The following is a 17767-nucleotide window of genomic DNA, read 5'->3' as shown; positions in this document are numbered from 1 at the left end:
CGATCTTGCCTCTTAGCTCAGAAAATTGTTATTGAATATGTCAATGCTGTTGTAATGAAATGCTTCTTCTAGTTATATGGTTATTAAATAAATAAGTATTTTTTAAAAAGTTCCAAATTGCTGGAACTAACCTTCTTGGATGTTTAACAGCCATACTATGAGGCCAATACTAATTTGGTGAGAGGGACATAACAGTTTTTGCTCCTTTCCCTCCGAGTTCGACTAAGTTCCAGGGGACTATGAGAATCTCTCAAAATGTCCTTTAACTGTGGTAAGTCACTTGTCCTCTTGATCAAGGAGGCCGTGGAGACCCCACCAGATGGACTTGCACCAGTGTCCAGTCTACAAAGAGGAGGATCAACACAGAGGAAACATTTCCTCCATACTTCCAAGTGAAGCCATCCATGGTTGAGTGGCACCTTTGACTTATCTTCACATAGAACTGGTAAAAGAAAGGAGCCAAGGGCTCCTCCCAAGCCCATGTTACCCCTGAGGAACAGATCCTCAAACAACCTTAAGAGTAAAAATAAATTGGTTTATCTGGGCTAATTGTAGGGTATAGGAAAGTATAACCAAAGATAAATTACTACTGCTGACAGAATGCTAGGGTGGCAAATAGTGAAAATATTTATCAAAGATGATCACAAATGGAACCTACAGTTATGGTTATGTCTATTTTGATCCTAAATGTGTTGAAATAGGAAGAGTATTGAACAGGAAAGTGAGAATATCCAGATTCCTTCCTATAGCAGCATTAAGAGACAAGGAACTCTAGATAGGCTGACTAGACTCAGTGGATGGACTAGCACTGTGTAACAGCTGGGGGCACTGATAACACAGTGGACAGTAACAGGGATGACAGAGTATACGGGCTCCAGTGGGGAGGGGAGGCTATGGAAGGGTGCCATTCCATTTGGGAAGTGGGTATATAGATGAATAAGACTGTTTGGGATGTTCTGTGTGATACACACACACAAAATCAACAAATTTTTTAAAAGACCTATATTTGAGGAGAAAGCATAAAAATTTACTTCATGTTAACTAGTAGAGGTGAAAAACATTACCATTGATATATACCTGATGACTTTACATCCATACACAGGTGCCAAGGATCCAAGTATAACCAACTGTGACTAGTAATAATCAGATACATAGAGATTAAAGACACATGTGCAAACATCTAAGCATTAGTAGCATTTCAAATGTAGGAAACAGCATATTTTAAAATGAAATGGAGATCCCCTTTAAAGATTAAAGACTCATTCATTTTATTTCTTACAGGATTTATACTGAGTTTAATATTGTATAACTGTATTCAACTGTGAATCTAAAAATTTACAGCCACTTTTGAAAGAGATGTATCCTTGTTACTGAGTATGTTAAAGCTGTAATGAAATGTTTTTTCTAATCATGTGGCTATTAAATTAAAAAAAATTTTAATGTTAAAAAAAATCTTATTAAAAAAAAAAATCACTTCATGCCAAAATATGGCCTCCCCTCTTTCTCTATTATTTACAATTTAGTTTTCCTATTTATGCTCTTTTTTTGGGGGGGGGGGTCTGTTTCAGACAGGGTCTCCCAGTAGCCCCAGCTGGCCTGGAACTCATTATGTAGACCAGGCTGGCCTCAAACTCACAGAGATTCGCCTGCCTCTGCCTCCCAAGTGCTGGGATTAAAGATGTGCACCACCACACCTTTGACCCTAACTTATGCTCTTATTTCTGCCCCTATAAACTGTGATTCTCCATAGTCCTCTCTCTATCCAATTGAGGAGGAGGGGCAACAGTTGGCCCTGTAATTTCCTTTCTCCAATGGGTTTAGAAAGGGTTAACGTTTCAGCTTTTCTCTCTTCTCAGGATGAAGTTAAAATCTGAAGTTCCTTGCCTACTTATTCGAAAACTCTTATCTATTTTTCTGAAATCTGGATGAACATTTATCAAGGCTTAAAAAAAACAACAACAAAAAACAAATCTGTTTCTTATTGTTCCTAGAGTTTACAGGTATAGTTATAAAGTTTAAAAAAAAAAATCAACAATATAATTACCTAAATTTGGAACAAGAAATAAGGGTCAAAGAGAAAAGGTGACCGTAGCCTTGCCCTATCTATGGTAGTGAAAGCAAGCATAGTCTCCATTTTATAAAAGGGGGATGGGGGGCTCAGCGGTTAAGACTGACTGCTCTTGCAGAGGACCTGGGTTCAATTCCCAGCACCCACATGGGGGCTAACAATTGTCCATTAACTCCAGTTCCAGGGGATCCTACACCCTCTTCTGTCCTCCACAGGCAATGCACGACACAGGTGCACTTATATACATGCAGGCATAACACTCATACACATAATATAAAATAAACAAATCAAAAAAAAAATTTTTTTAATCCCATGAGCTAGAGAGATGGCTCAGCAGGTAACAGCACTACCTGGCAGCTCTGGCAGAGGACCCAGGTTTGGCTCCTAGCACCCCCATGGCAGCTAACAAGCATCTGTAATTTCAGTTCCAAGGGATCCAGCACACTCTTCTGGCTTCCACAGGAACTGCATGCACATGGTTCACTTACATGGTGCAGTCAAAACACTCACATACATAAAATAAAAATAAATAAATCATTAGAGTTTTTTTAAAAACCAAATTCCAAAAGCAGATATGTACTCCCAGCTACTGGGAAAGATGAAGCAGGAGGATCACTTGAGCCCAGTTCAGACCAGCCCAGCAACTTTGGACCCCTGTCTCAAAAATAAAATTTAATAGTGTTTGGGGCGGGGGGCACACTGACTTCTGTGGGCATTGCACAGCATGCGTGCACTTACATACATGCAGGCAATACATTCATACACATAAAATAATAAATAACTTTTCACAATTTTTAAATGATCATCCCTTTAGTATATATACTAGTCTATTACTAAGACTCTGTCTTCTAAATCTGTGTCGTAAAAAATGTCTCCTGTCCTCCATATTTTCATCACTGAGCATGTGAATTACACTGAAATCCATCCACATGAGCACAAGACCATCAGTATAGCTTATTAAATTCTGAAAGATGGTAAAATGAGATTTGAAATAAAATGACATCTAAGGTGTAATAATAACTTAAAATGCAGGCAATACATACATACACATAAAAATATTTTTAAAAAAGAAAAAAAAAACTTAAAATGGAACAAACCAGAAGAGAGCCCTTTACCCCTTGCTTTGTACCTCCTCTGGGGCTTGCACTTTTCTTTCTTCCGGCAGGTCCCAGAAGGATCCAGCAGGTTCACAGGAAAGCATCCTGAAAAGGGTCTCCAGCGAGGAGCTCCTAAGTGTCTGAAATTCCACATGGTTTACTCCAACATACTAAGTCAGAACATCTAACATGAAATACAGAAACACAATTTCTTTCAGAGTCTGGCAAACCAATTAGAACCCTGGTTCCATGGCATTTTTGGTCAAGTTAGAGTTCCCATCTCAGAACAATCAACATCCCTAAAATTACCAAGTAACCTACATAAAGTATTTCCACAAACTAGTATACACTGGACTCTAAAACATGAGGAAAAAATATATTTGTTAAGTGCTCTGGTGAAGCACAACAGCAATTTTCACATTAAGAGAAAGCACTATGTCTCATTCTTTAAATATCTAGTAAGATGGATATACGGCTGAACTGTTCAGTGAGTGAATACTGCATGGGACTGTAACTACTTTATCTTCTAAATTCAATGATAAATAACAGAACAGATATTAGATTTCAGGAACCTGGTTTTAATTCCATCCATTTCAACCATGTTATTTTCTGCTCCTATCCAAAGAGTAGATATTCTAGTGTATCTATTCAAGCAAGACCTAAGACTCAGATCCAACATTTACTGATGACCTACTATGTACCAGACTCTCAATAGATACATTCATATATACATCTTTCAATACTTATCAGCGATAATGCCATCAATTCTTACTAAAATTATGCAAGCTTTATATTAAAGCAGTATACAAGAAACCAACCAGTGGAGCCTGAGCTCCATTCACCCTTAGGAACATAATATTGAAATAGAAACTTTTAAAATACAGAACCTCTCCTTTGTTTCTTTCAATGAAGTCTAACTATTCTGAAGAACTGAAATTTTAGTTTTCTTAAGAATATGTATACAGAATAATTTGGATAGTTATTGATATAAAAATCATATGCACCATTCTTTGAGAAACTTAAAAACCCAAAGCTGACAATACAACTTAACTCTAAAATATAAATCCATAAGCTTGGAGCTGGGGAGATAGTTCAGTACATAAAGTACCTGTCTTGCAAGCATGAGGACCTGAATTCAATACCTGGGACCCAGGAAAAAAGCCAGATATGGTGGCATGTATTTAGAATCCCAACACTGGAGGGGGACGTCAGAGTTGGCTTCAGTTTTAAACTTGACACACCTGGGACAAGAGAACCTTAATTGGGGAATTTCCTCTATTGGACTGGCCTGTGGATGACTGTGAGACATTTTCAATATTGATTGTTGAGTGATATGGGTAGGCCCAGCCCACTGTGGGTGGTGCCACCCCTGAGCAGGTGGTCCTGGACTGTATATAAGAGAGGAGACTGCACACAGGCGAAGAAGCAAGCCAGGAAGTAGCTCTCCTCCATGGTCTGTGCTTCAGTTTTTGCCTCCAGGTTCCTTCCCTGAGTTTCTGACCTGGCTTCCCTCAAGAATGTGCTGTGATTTCGGTGCCAAATAAACCCTTTCCTCCCCAAGTTCATTTTGGTCAGCGTATTTTATCACAGCAATAGAAAGAAACCTAAGGCAGAGGCTGAGATAACAGGATGCCTGGAGCTCACTAACCAGCCAAGCCTGGCCACCACTCATCTACTTTGTGAATTTTAACCTTTTAAGAGTTCTACAGAATTGAAACCACATACTACTACGTAGTTTTTTGTATAAGGATTCCTTCACTATGAGCAATGCCTTTAAGATGCATATATGTTACTTGGATGCATTACTGGTCATTCCTTTGTATTGCAAAGTACTATTCTATGTATGGATATATCATTTTCTGTAGCCATTCACCAAGTAATGGCCACTTGGATTATTTCCAGTTTTTGGTTATCATCCTAAAGTTTCTATCGACATCCAAACACAATTTTCTTTTGATAATTTTGTTTTTTAATTTTACGTGTATCAGTGTTTTGGCTGCATGTATATAAGTGCACCCATATCATGCAATGCCCAGGTCAGAAGAGGGCCTCAGATCCCCTGAAACTAGAGTGCTGGAAACTGAATCCTAGTCCTTTCCAAGAATAGAATAGCCAATGCTATTAACCTCTGAGCCACCTCTGCAGTATTTCTTTACATACTCTGAGCAAAAGTCCTTATCAGGTATAATACTTTCTCTAAGTCTATGAATTTATGAACTGCCTTTTCTTTTCCCTAACCCCATTTATTTTTGTCTTTTAGAAAGGAAAACTTTGGGGGCTGGAGAGATGGCTCAGTGGTTAAGAACACTGGTTGTTCTTGCAGAAGACCAGGGTTCGAATCCCAGCACTAACATGGCAGCTAACAACTGTCCGTAACTCCAGTTCCAGGGAATCTGACGGCCTCTTCTGTCCTCCACGGGCATTGCACAACATGGGTGCACTTACCTACATGCAGGCAATACACGCATACACAGAAAATAAAAATAATAAAATATTTTTTTAAAAAAAGGAAAACTTTTGAGTAAATCCATTTTCATATTTTATCTTTACAGGACATGTTTGCACCCTATCCAAAAAAATCCATTTCAAATTATTCTGTTTGTGTTGTAAAGTTCAAGGTACAATTCTGTTGTTATTGTGGGAAGAGACCATCCTTTCCCCTACTGAATTGCTGTCACTTCTGTCACTTCAATGAAATGATGATATGTAAGAATGTTTCTAGATTATTACTGATCTACGTCTACCTTCACACAACATTACGCTGTCTTGACAACTAATAGTACTGAAGACAGACCTTTTTTCATTTTCAAACATTTTTATTTAGGGGAAGGGTCCTTTGCATTTCATTAAAAATTTCAGCTTGTTAAATCCTAAAACAAAAAAATTACCATTTTAACTGGGCTCATATTGACACTAAAGATTACACAGACCTGATAACCTATAAAACACTAAACTTTCTAATCTATGAACATGGTATATTTCTGTTTCTTTAATTTTTCCCTTTTTTTTTTTGACTTTTTGAGACAAGGATTAAAGGCATGTGCCACCATACTCACCCTCTTTTAATTTTTCCTTATCAATCTCTTGTAGTTTTCAGTACATAGGTCTTGAGCATAGTCTGCTAAATACATCCTGAAGTTTTCCTATTAGATGCCACTGTCAACAGAAATTCTTCAACTTCAAAGTATTTGTTGCTAGCATATATAGTTAAATTTTCTGTATTCACTTGATTCCTACAACTTGAATAAACAATTCTTGGGGTTTTCTACGTAAATGATCACATTGCAAAAATATTGTGAAATAATTTTTTCAATGCATTTATTTATGCATTTTATTTTTAATCCTATGATATACCATCTGCTATTTCTTTTTAAACTTGTGAGACAGGTATTATTAGACAATATACAAAACATTTTCTATTAAATTATTTTTTTTACTTCATAGTCCCTTTACTATAATGAACTCACAAATAAAAATACCACACAGCACCCACATGGCAGGTACAAACTGTCCTTAACTCCAGTTCCAGGGGAATCTGAAGCTCTCTTCTGACCTCCACAGCACTGTATAACACAGGTGCACTCACGTGCAGGCAATACACTCATACACATAAAATTAAAATAATAAATAAAATTTTTTTTAAAAAAAAGCTAAGTTCAAAAGTCAAGTGCTATAATGCCTATAATCCAACATATCTGGAAGACCTGAAGGCCGAAGGATCACAAGTTCAAACCCAGCCTGGTCCCCATCTCAAAAAATAAATTTTAAAAAACTAAGTTCAGTATACAATTTTTAATCACAAATCCACTTGTTGGTAGAAAAAATACCCTCAAAGATGTTCACACACTATAACCTGCAATGACAGTATTATCCTTGATTATCTAGGTAAGCCAAATATAATCACAAGGGTTCTAAAAGATGCAACAATGTGAGAAAATGGAGAGGAAGGGATTGAAGATGACATACTGGTATCTTTGAAGATGGAAGGAGCCAAGTGCCACAAAAAGGTCGGTGAACTCTAAAGATGGAAAAAGTGAGGAAATAGATTTGCCAGAATCTCTCCTAGAAGGAATCTTCCTCCAGAAGCAACACAGGCCCCTCAAACTGCTTTTAGTTCAAAGGACTCATTTTGGACTTAACCTCCAGAATTCTAAGAGATAAATAATATTGTTCTAATCCACTAAATTTTAGACATTTTATATAAGCAGGAAATGAATGTACCAGTGTACACTTAACTTCAAGCCAATTATTCTACCGGGTTTTGGGGGGTTTGGGGGTTTTGGGGGGGCATTATCACCATTCTACACCAAAAGCAATTTTCAAGAGTACAAATGCACAAACTAAATAGCATCTAGCATAAACTATAATTTTTATAAATTTTCTTGTATTGGAAGATAAAACTATCCTAAATACAATTTCTCACATAATTCTCCTTTTTCTTTTTAACTTTGGATCTGAGTTCATTCACTGTTCCTTAAAATCCTCACTTTACAAAAGATCAAGGTCAGACATCTGAAGGTCTATCATCAATCAGTCCTAAAGCAATCACTTGGATCTCCTGTGAGATATAGACTAAAAATTGGTTGAGTGGGTAGAGGGAACAGACAATGGAAAAATGCCAGAAAAAAATTATAATTCTCTTCTTTTGAGACACTCAAAATCTTCACATTTGCAACTCAATGTAAGAGGACATGAAACTAGCACATGATTCCAGTAGTTTTACCTGCAGTTTAAATAAAACAATTTTTTAAAACATTTTATAATACTACAGCTAATTGCTATGAAGAGTTCAACAGACCTCTACCTTAAGTAGAAAATATTAATGCTGATAAATATATATGGACTATGATCAGAAATTTAATCCAAATCTTTTCTTTAAAACTAAGAATTAGCCAGGTGTGGTGGCACACACCTTTAATCCCAGCACTGGGGAGGCAGAGGCAGGCAGATCTCTGTGAGTTCAAGGCCAGCCTGGTCTACATAGTAAGTTCCAGGACAGCTGGGGCTACAGGGAGACCCTGTCTCAAAAAGACCAAAAAAAAAAAAAAAACGAAGAATTAAATGGGGTCTTGCAGGGCCAGTAAGGTGACTCAGAAGGTAAAGATGCTTGTTGCCAAATCTGACAAATTGAGTTGAATCCTCTAGACCCACAAGGTAGAGCGAGAGAACCAACTCATGCAAGTTTTCCTCTGACCTCCACATGTGTGCCATGACACATGCCATCCCACACACAGACAACATGCACACACAAAATAAACAAAAATTTAGAGTTTTTATTTAAATGGGATGGGACAACAGTGGGTACATGACACAGTGGGTAAAGTTCTTGATATACAAGTCTGGTGGCCTGAGTTCAATCCCCAGAATTCATAAAAAGGTAGACGAGAACCAACTCCACAAAGCTGTCCTCTTACCTTCACACACACCATGACAAGCACATATACACATACATATATACATACGCACAATCATAACACACACAATAATAATATTTTTAAAAGAAGTGGGTGTTCAAGGAGCTCATGAGATGGCTTAGTGAGTAGGAGCACTTAACTTAGCAAGCATGAGGACCTAAGTTTGAAACCTTCACATAAAACGTAGGGCACAACTCTATGTGCCTGTAACTCCAGCACTGAGGGGAGGAGGAGGACAGAAGCAGATCCCAGGAACTTGCTGGCAAGCCAGCCTAGTTTAAATGTAGAACTCCCAGCTCAGTGAGAGACACTAATAAAGTGAAGTGTGTTAGAAGATACCTGGCTTGCTCTTTTGGCCTCTGCACATAAGCACACAGGTGCACAATTGTGTACGTACACCATACATACATACACCAGACATACACACAAAATAAAATAAAAATAAAGCTGCTTTATCATATTTTATCTCTAGATAAAATAATTCAGTCCTAGTCATTTAAATATTTTTACAGTGGGAGGGGGCTTGGATTTGTTAGTCAACTGAAAGAGGTAGAGTTTTATTTGACTGTATCCTAATTACTCCAAGAAAGCATTAGTAGTGAAAAGCTTTCAAATAAAAGAACTCTTTCAAAAATTTATAGTGTTCCTGTGCATTTTTATGATATAGCTTAAAATAATACCAGGTAAATTTACTCAGGAAAACATGTATCATAAGTAAAAACAAGCTTTAAAAAGTATAAAGGTTTAGGGGAGGAAGTGCATGACCATATGGAAATAGTGTCTTATAGGCTCCCGGAACCTAGCTCATTATGAGCTTACAGCAATGGTGATAGCATACACAAGACCCATGCAAACACAAGCAGACAAAAACCAAATAGAACTGTGGAAATAGGCAGCAGGCCCCAATCTTAGCTGAAGAACTATTGGACAGTTGATTACTACTGGGCGATAAAAAGCTGATCTTCTTTAAGTGAGGGGACTCTAGATAAGCTCACTCACTATACCCCAGTGGATGAACATGCACTGACGGACATCAGGTGTTCTGATTTGTTTCTTCATTGCTATGACAAAACACTCTGACCACTACCAACTTGAGGAGGAAAGAGTTTATTTATCTTACATCTCCTGGGTCACAGTTCATCAGGGAGCCCAAGGCAGGAACTCAGGGCAGGAACCTGGAAGCAGGAGCTGGAGCAGAGGCCATGGAGGAACACTGCTTACTGGCTTGTTCCCTGGCCCCTGATCAGCCTGCTTTCTTATGCAACACAGGCCCACCTGCCCAGGGGTGGCACCACCCACAGTGGGCTGGGCCCTCCCACATCACTCATCATGAAGATGCCCCTCAGACATGGCCACAGGCCAGCCCAATAGAGGCAATTTCCCAACTGAGGCTCCCTCAACCCAGGTGTGTCAAGTTGACATTAAAGCTATCCAGCACATCAGGGGCCACTAACTTGACTCAATAGGCCTTAACATAAATGACAGAATGCATGAAATTGGAGGTGGGGTATGGGAGGGTGGCAATGGGGAAGGGTATAACAATGATTAAGATGTTGGGGGGGGCGGGTGGAGAGATGGCTCAGCAGTTAAGAGCACTGGCTGCTCTTGTAAATGACCTAGGTTTGGTTCCCAGCACCCATATGGTTGCTAACAGCCATCTGTAACTCAAGTTCCAGGAAATCTTACACCCTCTTCTGACCTTGGTGGCAGGCACTGCATGACAACACTTAGATACATGCAGGCAACCCACTCATACACATTTTTTTAAAAAAGATGAAGATGTGTATAAAATACACAAAAATTCAATAAAAAATGATTTTATTAAAAGCTCAAGAAAATTTTCTTTATACTTCAAAACATAAAAGTAAAAAGGTTTAGCGCTGGGGAGATGGGCTCAGTCATGTTTGCCATGCAAGCAGGATGCATTCAGATCCCAGCACACATGTTAAAAAAAAAAACAGGCATGGTGGAGCAGCCTATAATTCCAATATACACATTTTTTTAAAAAAGATGAAGATGTGTATAAAATACACAAAAATTCAATAAAAAATGATTTTATTAAAAGCTCAAGAAAATTTTCTTTATACTTCAAAACATAAAAGTAAAAAGGTTTAGCGCTGGGGAGATGGGCTCAGTCATGTTTGCCATGCAAGCAGGATGCATTCAGATCCCAGCACACATGTTAAAAAAAAAACAGGCATGGTGGAGCAGCCTATAATTCCAATGCTAAAGAGGCACAGGCTGGAGGATCCCTATAGCTTTCCAGCCAATCAGTTTGACCAACTGGGGAGAAGAGAAACAACATACAGCCCAAGTTTTAAACTAATATGTCAGAGAAAGACCAGGGGTTTGCATTCCAGCTCTAATCCCAGGGATCTGCACACAGTCATCTTGTGAGAAAACCGATCAGCAGATTGGCAAATCTCTTTCTGAATTATAACTACACACTTTTATTTATATAAACTAATTTCTGCAAGTATCAACATCATCGTAAACATCAGTCCCTCAGGGTAGACTTAACTTTTCAGTGAAAATTCCTCTAGAATAGGTTTATATAACAACTCCAAAATAATAAAAACACTGAAAAAAGTTCTCCAACCTCATTGCAGGTGGTTAACTCTCACTCAGACTGCCCTTACTCAGCAATAGGCTCTGCATATTTCTACTTTTTAAAGACATTAGAAAGCTAAACCTCCCTGAAAGGCAAGGTATCTGAACAGATTAGGTTCTGACAGTAACATACCCACGGAAAGCACAAGCATATTCCTACAGTTAGGAACAACTGACAAAAATGTCTTATAGTCCTCTCATCAACTTAGCAGCTGTGTGAGTGAAAGCATCCATGGTAATGGGGCCATGGCAACAGTGGCAGGATATGTAGCCTCAAAAGCTAAAGTCCAGAAATGACTCCTGAACTTTTACCTCCTATAGTTCTTCCTCTGATTCCTTAAACCCTTTACCAAAAATAGCTACAACAGATCTGTTTCTTGACTAATATGTTAGCATCACATGAAATAAGGTCCTCTTACCCTCTTCCTTTGACTGCTCACTCAGAGCCTTCCCTATGATCTCTTCTCAATTCTGATTCTTCTTCTAATTTGCCACTATCCACTATCTAATAAAGACAGTTTACCAAGACAAAACATCCATATGGAAATCACTTCTACCTTTTATACACCATTCCCTTGTGTAAAGAGCTCTACCTAGTGAAATTCCCTTGTACATTCAATTCACATAAGACTCTTGTGACTAACAGGGTTATTCCAAATGCCACACCCTTTTACAGGTGTGTTCTAATTCACACATCCTGCTGCCTGTTACTGAGACTCATTCACACATTCATTCATTCATTCATTCAAAAGGTATTTGTTGAGTTACATTTACCTACCACATGTCACAAACTGTACTTAGGGCTGGGGAAACTACTCTGAGCAAGATAAACAAGATCTCTTCCCCTTTGCAGTGATAATCCAACAGAAATATGAAGTATTCAATAGTTACTTCTGTAATGTTTAAATTATAACTGTGTTAAGTGTAATAAAAGATTCAGAACGCTGACTTAAGTCTTAAATGTATAAACAGAAGCATAACTTAGTCTGGGAGGATGAAGAATTGTTTCCCTGGAAAAAGACTTAAGAAAAACCTGAAGATTAGTAGAAGCAAAACAAGGTGAAGAGAGGGTTCCTAGGGAGAAGGAATAGCATGTACTAAGGCTTTGATGCAGCATTCAAATTAGGAATTAAAGGAATTATAAAGACAACCAGTGAGCAAAAGTCAGGACTCGGGGAAATCACAAGAAATAAACAAGAGGGCAGGTTACTTCTTATAGCCACTACCCTTTCACTTACTATACTGTTTCAGTACTACTCATCTGCAAATATATAATCTCCATTAAACATACTCTTTTCAGTCTTACAAATCTTTCTGCCCCATAATCTAATCCAGCACTTAGCTGTCCTCAAGACCTGTGGAATGAAAAAAATGAGTGTTTGATCTGAATAATCAGCTTATCTTCTGAACACCAGTCTGAAAAAAATGAACTTTAAAATTCAAAACCTGAGTTTCTGACTACTTCTAAAGCTTACTGAGGAAGAGAATCATTTTCATTTCAGTTTTATATATTTTGAAATCAAAGCTAGTTTTACTTCTGGATGAAACTTTAAGTTTGAAAAATTAAATTGTGAGATGACAAAGGGATCTCTCCGTCCTCACTGTCCTGTTCTGCCATCAATTAATAATCAACAGAACTGCTTTAAAACTCCCACAGAGTTGCAAAAGCAGCCAGAAAAGTGCAGCTCCATCTGCCAGCTCTTGCTCTCCAGTTGCACAACGTATTTAAGTATAGGGTCAAGATCAAGAGCAGGAATTGGCACCGGTGCCATCGTTTTCTCCTTCCTTACTCCCTAAATATTATCAATACAGGAAACACAAGCTAATGACTAAGAAAATGTCAAAATCCAACTAGCATTTCCCTGCCAACTATCATAAGGTAACAGAATAGGGCAACTTAAACTCTAGGCTTTAGTTTTGGTACATGTTCTCAAAGATCAATGGGGGAAACATTTTTTCCAAAAGAAGGGAAATGAGTTAACTAGGAAATACTTCAAGATGGATTAAAAGTTTAATGTAATTTACTATATACAGCAAGGGGAACATCAGTACATATACAGAATGGAATCTCTCAATAAAATGAGCTCCTCATCATGTCTTTTTACAAGTACATTTAATCAGAACACCACCACTCACATCTATTATGGTTTTCTGGGATACATACTAATAAATCCAAAAGCATATAACAAGCTAAGAATTCTATTATAAGAATATACCATAATGGGCTCACCTATACCAAAAACACAAAAACTCTGCAAAAATACATTTCAATGAAGCTATGTGTGACGGTGCATAATCTAGGAAGCAGAGACAGGAAAACCACAAGACAGAGGCCAACCAGGAGTGGTAAAGTTTTTACCTAGCACGTATAAGGACCTGGGGATTGAATCCTATCACATGTGTGTGTGTGTGTGTGTGTGTGTGTGTGTGTGTCTGTGTGTGTATGTATAAAACACAGTTATAAAACCAAGCCTAGTTAAGCTAAGAAATGGCTGTATATACTGTAAATTTTTCCTGAAATATCAAGATAAAACAATTTACAGAAACTTTAACATTATTCTAGATTTAGTAGAAACAAGGGAAATCAGCTTTCTAAATCATGACTATAGATTTCATAACCTTCAAGTACACCACTGAACTCTTGATACTAGTCTATCCCATTTCCTCCACTTCTCAAAAAGAGGAAAAAAATAAATAACTAAACAGGCCAAACTAAAAAGATATCCATTCAACATATATGGACTGACCTCAGTGGTCAGTGAGCAAAAGAAATGTTTCCTATTCTTCAGATCAGAAGTGAAGCTTCTTAACCTAATTAAAGCACATGATTCTCCTCCCGCCATCTCCCAAAAAGTAAATTTAAAAAATATTAACACATGACTAATAAAAATAAAGGCTTTTAAAAACAAAAATTATTTCATAAATATTTGTGGAAATCTGATTTTATACAATACTTTTTGGAGAAATAAGTTTTAAAGTTATTTTAAATTACTTCTCTATGTAAAAGGAAATTATTGAATTAATTTTAATGAACAGATTTAGTATTTATCAGCATCTCTACTAAATCATGTTATGACTCAAGATGACAAAATGTAAGCTCCGTAACTCCAGTTTCTTTCTTCTTCCGATGTTTTAAAGACCTCTTTTTGAGTGTTTTACTAATACAGTGCAAATAACCGAGGCCCAATACAGTACCAAATCACTCTATGTACAATCAAGCATCAAGTAGGCAATATTACCACCAAAACCAGGCATGCTTTTTTTAAATGCACTGCCTGATGATTACATAGGGTAAGTATAAGGTTAACTCAGTCAAGTTACTATAATATTGAAAAGTGCCTCATAAATTTTCCAATTAAGGTATTTATAAGTGATTCTTCCAATAATGCAGTAGCTGTCAGTACAGAGCGGTACCTTACAGATGCTGTGTGGCTCAATTTAATCAAATATCACCAGTCTACTGCAATAAGTGTTCAGAGAAGAGTAAAGCCTTAAGTATGGGTAAAATAATACAGAAAACTTAGGCAGCATTCCCAAAGTCTGTCTCTCCATTGAAGAGCTACCTATTTCCAGAGAATAATCAAATAAACCCATTTACAGTTAATAACCTGTTTTCCTAACTACATAGAAGGCTTGTAAAAACCTGAAACATGCTTCTCCATGAAATTACTTACATTAAAAACAATTCACAGCTCCAAACAAAACATACCAGCTAAAAATAGTGTCTTTATTTCAAAGGCTCAGGCAGAAGCCCTCCAACTCAAGTAAAATTCGGGATTTTTCTCCCCATCTTTGTATCTTTAAAATGCACTTTCCCCGCTTATGAAGAAGACAAACGGGGTCCAAAGTCTCCAAAAATAGCTGGTCTGAGAGAATCTAACTACTAAGCTCTCCAAGAACACAGCCCTGTTTCCAAACGACCCATGGAATGAAATTCCTCTACATTGTAACATCCAAATTACATATATATATGTATGTGCATGTGTATCATATATATTAATAATGAGGGCCCTCCCTCTATTATTTTATGCAGCGAAACCCACCCCAAAACAACCATCATCCTCTTTTCCAGAAACGCCCTGTACAAAAAGCTGTCAAGTGAGTAGGCAGGTAGGGCTCCATCGGACAGAGGACGTGGTCACACGCGACGGGGACGGGAACGCAAGGGCGGCCCCACCCACGGAGCAGCCGCGGCTGAGGCAGGAGGGCTCCTTCAGCCCTCTCCCACCTCCCGGCCGGCATCCGGCTCCGCGCTCCCTGCCGGGCCCCGGGGAGGTGGCAGCACCGGGAATCGGGCGCCAAGGAGACTGAGGCCGGAGACCCGGCTGGGTGAGGGGACGCCCAGCTGTCCGTCCTCCCGTCAGGACCCGCGACCCCAGCAGCAGAGGCGCCGCGGCGGCGGGAAGGTCATGGCCGCAGGAGGCCCGACCGGGCGGCCCCCATGCCCCGCGCTACCTTTGGCCTCGCAGTCGGCGCAGTACTTGTTGTCCTCCTCCCTCAGCAGTTTGGACAGGATGAGCTGGTGCTGCTCGTTCAGCTTCTGAGCCTTCTCCCGGCAGGAGCGCGTCGCCATCTCGGCAGCGGCTGAGCGGCGGGCCGGGACGCTGGCGTTGGGCGCAGACCGAGCTGGGCACGCGAGGGCACCTGGCGCCGCTGGGGCCGCGGGAGGACTCGGCCCAGGAAGCGGCGGCAGCGGCGGCGGCGGCGGCGGCTGCTGGAACCCGAGGAGGGGGGCGGTGGCCGAGGTAGCGCCGACGTGTCCCGCCTCTTCGCCCAGGCGGCCGCAGGCTCCGCCCGAGCGGACGAGAGAAGGGGCGGGACAAACCGCCGCTTCCGGAACATGCGGAAGAAGGAGTTGGGCACGCTACGCATGCGCCAAGCTGCCAAACACCCAGGCCTTCCTTCCGAAGGCCTTTGAAAAACCCGAGAGAACTAACTAGTACTAACCAGAGTGGGTTTCCCGCTCTTGAGATGCTCTTGTCACAGAGGGTCTCTGGGGACCTGGAAATGGAAGACCTTTTACCAGGAGGCGGGTTTCACTAGCTTCCTGGTGTTTGCTTTTGCCAACACTACACTGGAAATGCACAAATAATAAATTCAGTAGAACCACAGATGCTTTCACTGTTTGTTCATCTGAAGTTTTGAAACAGGCAGTAATCGAGAAGCTAGAGATATGTGTGGAATGAAATGTGAAACTAAAATCTTACATTTTAGCAATAGTAGTCTAGTAGTGACATGCATTTATTGAGTGGTTGCTCTGTGGAATGAACTAATTGCTTATTTAACCTGACCACACTTTATGATACTGATAGTCTCATTATACAGATGAAAATGAGACATGAAGGACCCAAGTAACTTGACCTACAAGAGCTATTCAGTGGTAGTTAAAAGATAAGGCAGTAAACCCAACAAGAAGGGAAAGTATAAATCAAGGAGTGAAATAATAAAGGGGTGTCATGTTAGCAAGAAACCATGTAAACAATGTTCTTCAATGCAAGAAAACGGAACTACGGAAAGAAGACACTCTTAATTATAACCCGTAGTCCCTAAGTCAGGCCCACTAGGTTTGAACTCAGTGAGACAAATGGCTTGGCTCGTTGTGGATTAATATTAGGAGTACCTATGTAGGTCTTATGTAATCAAAATAAACATAACCCTGAGCTGTGGTAGGATAGATGCTTAGATAGGCGATGAGCAGAATTTTCCATATCACACCATTTTGAAAGGATAATTACTAGCAGAGGCCTTACATAAAGGCGACCATATCCCTCAACACTCTTTGCACAGTGACTCAAATTGGATAGGGAAATAAAGATAAGGCAGGAAAACCAGAGAAGAGTTTATCAACCTGGGACTCCACTTGGCTTGGGCTACATCCCTCTTTTTGTTATTTTGTTTTGTTTGGTTTTTTTGTCTGGTTTTTTTGTGTGTGTTTTTGTTTTTGTTTGTTTGTTTTTTTTGAGACAGGGTCTCCTTGTAGCTACATCTGGCCTGGATTCACCAGCTAGAATTGGAGACCAGGCTGGCCTCGAACTCACAGAGATCCACCTGCCTCTGCCTCCTGAGTGCTGGGATTAAAGGCATGTGCCACCATGCCTGGCATCCCTTTTTTAATATAACATTGTATTAATTCTTTAAGAATTTCCTACATGCATACAATGCATTTTGATCATAATTCACTGCCACTCTTCCCCCTAATTCCTCTCAGATCCACCCCCCCAACCCCACTCCCAACTTTATGTCTTTTTAAAAATAATCTACTAAGTTCAATGTGTGCTGACCATATGTTCATGACTATAGGGTCATCCATTGGAACCTGGTGCACCTATCAGGGGCCGTACTCTTAAAGAAAATGATTCTCTCTCCCCTAGCAGCCATCAATTGTCAGTAGATCCTCACCATGGGATTGGGGCTCCATGCCCATCCCCCTTCCATACTGGAATGATGGCTAGATGGACCTTGACAGGTTTTCTGCAGGCAATCGCAGCTTCTGTGAGTTCATGAATACAGAGGGCCTGTCATGCCCAGAAGACATGGTTTCACTCACTCCAGTCTAACCATCTTTATGCCCCTTCTTC

The 17767-nt window shown here is 39.5% G+C and overlaps 1 protein-coding gene across 5 annotated transcripts in view; it reads right to left on the bottom strand.

Annotated features, from left to right (window-relative positions):
* Smap1 (small ArfGAP 1) overlaps positions 1-15976 on the bottom strand; it is a 168318-nt gene extending 152342 nt beyond the window's left edge. The window contains exon 1 of one of the 5 annotated variants that reach the window (XM_008856288.3): positions 15645-15976. In XM_008856288.3, the coding sequence (XP_008854510.1) occupies positions 15645-15762 (118 nt within the window). In that variant the 5' untranslated portion in view covers positions 15763-15976. Of the gene's footprint in view, positions 1-3197; positions 3330-15644 lie in introns of those variants that run through there. The other 4 variants (XM_029557796.1, XM_029557797.1, XM_017795163.2 and 1 more) reach the window with 4 other exon arrangements.
* Between the last annotated feature and the right edge of the window lie 1791 nt (positions 15977-17767).

Source organism: Nannospalax galili, unplaced genomic scaffold (assembly GCF_000622305.1).
Source record: "Nannospalax galili isolate Female #2095 unplaced genomic scaffold, S.galili_v1.0 scaffold206, whole genome shotgun sequence".
NCBI classification, from domain to species: domain Eukaryota; kingdom Metazoa; phylum Chordata; class Mammalia; order Rodentia; family Spalacidae; genus Nannospalax; species Nannospalax galili.
The sequence above is the reverse complement of the archived record's forward strand: the minus strand, read 5'-3'. Positions and strand labels throughout refer to the sequence as shown.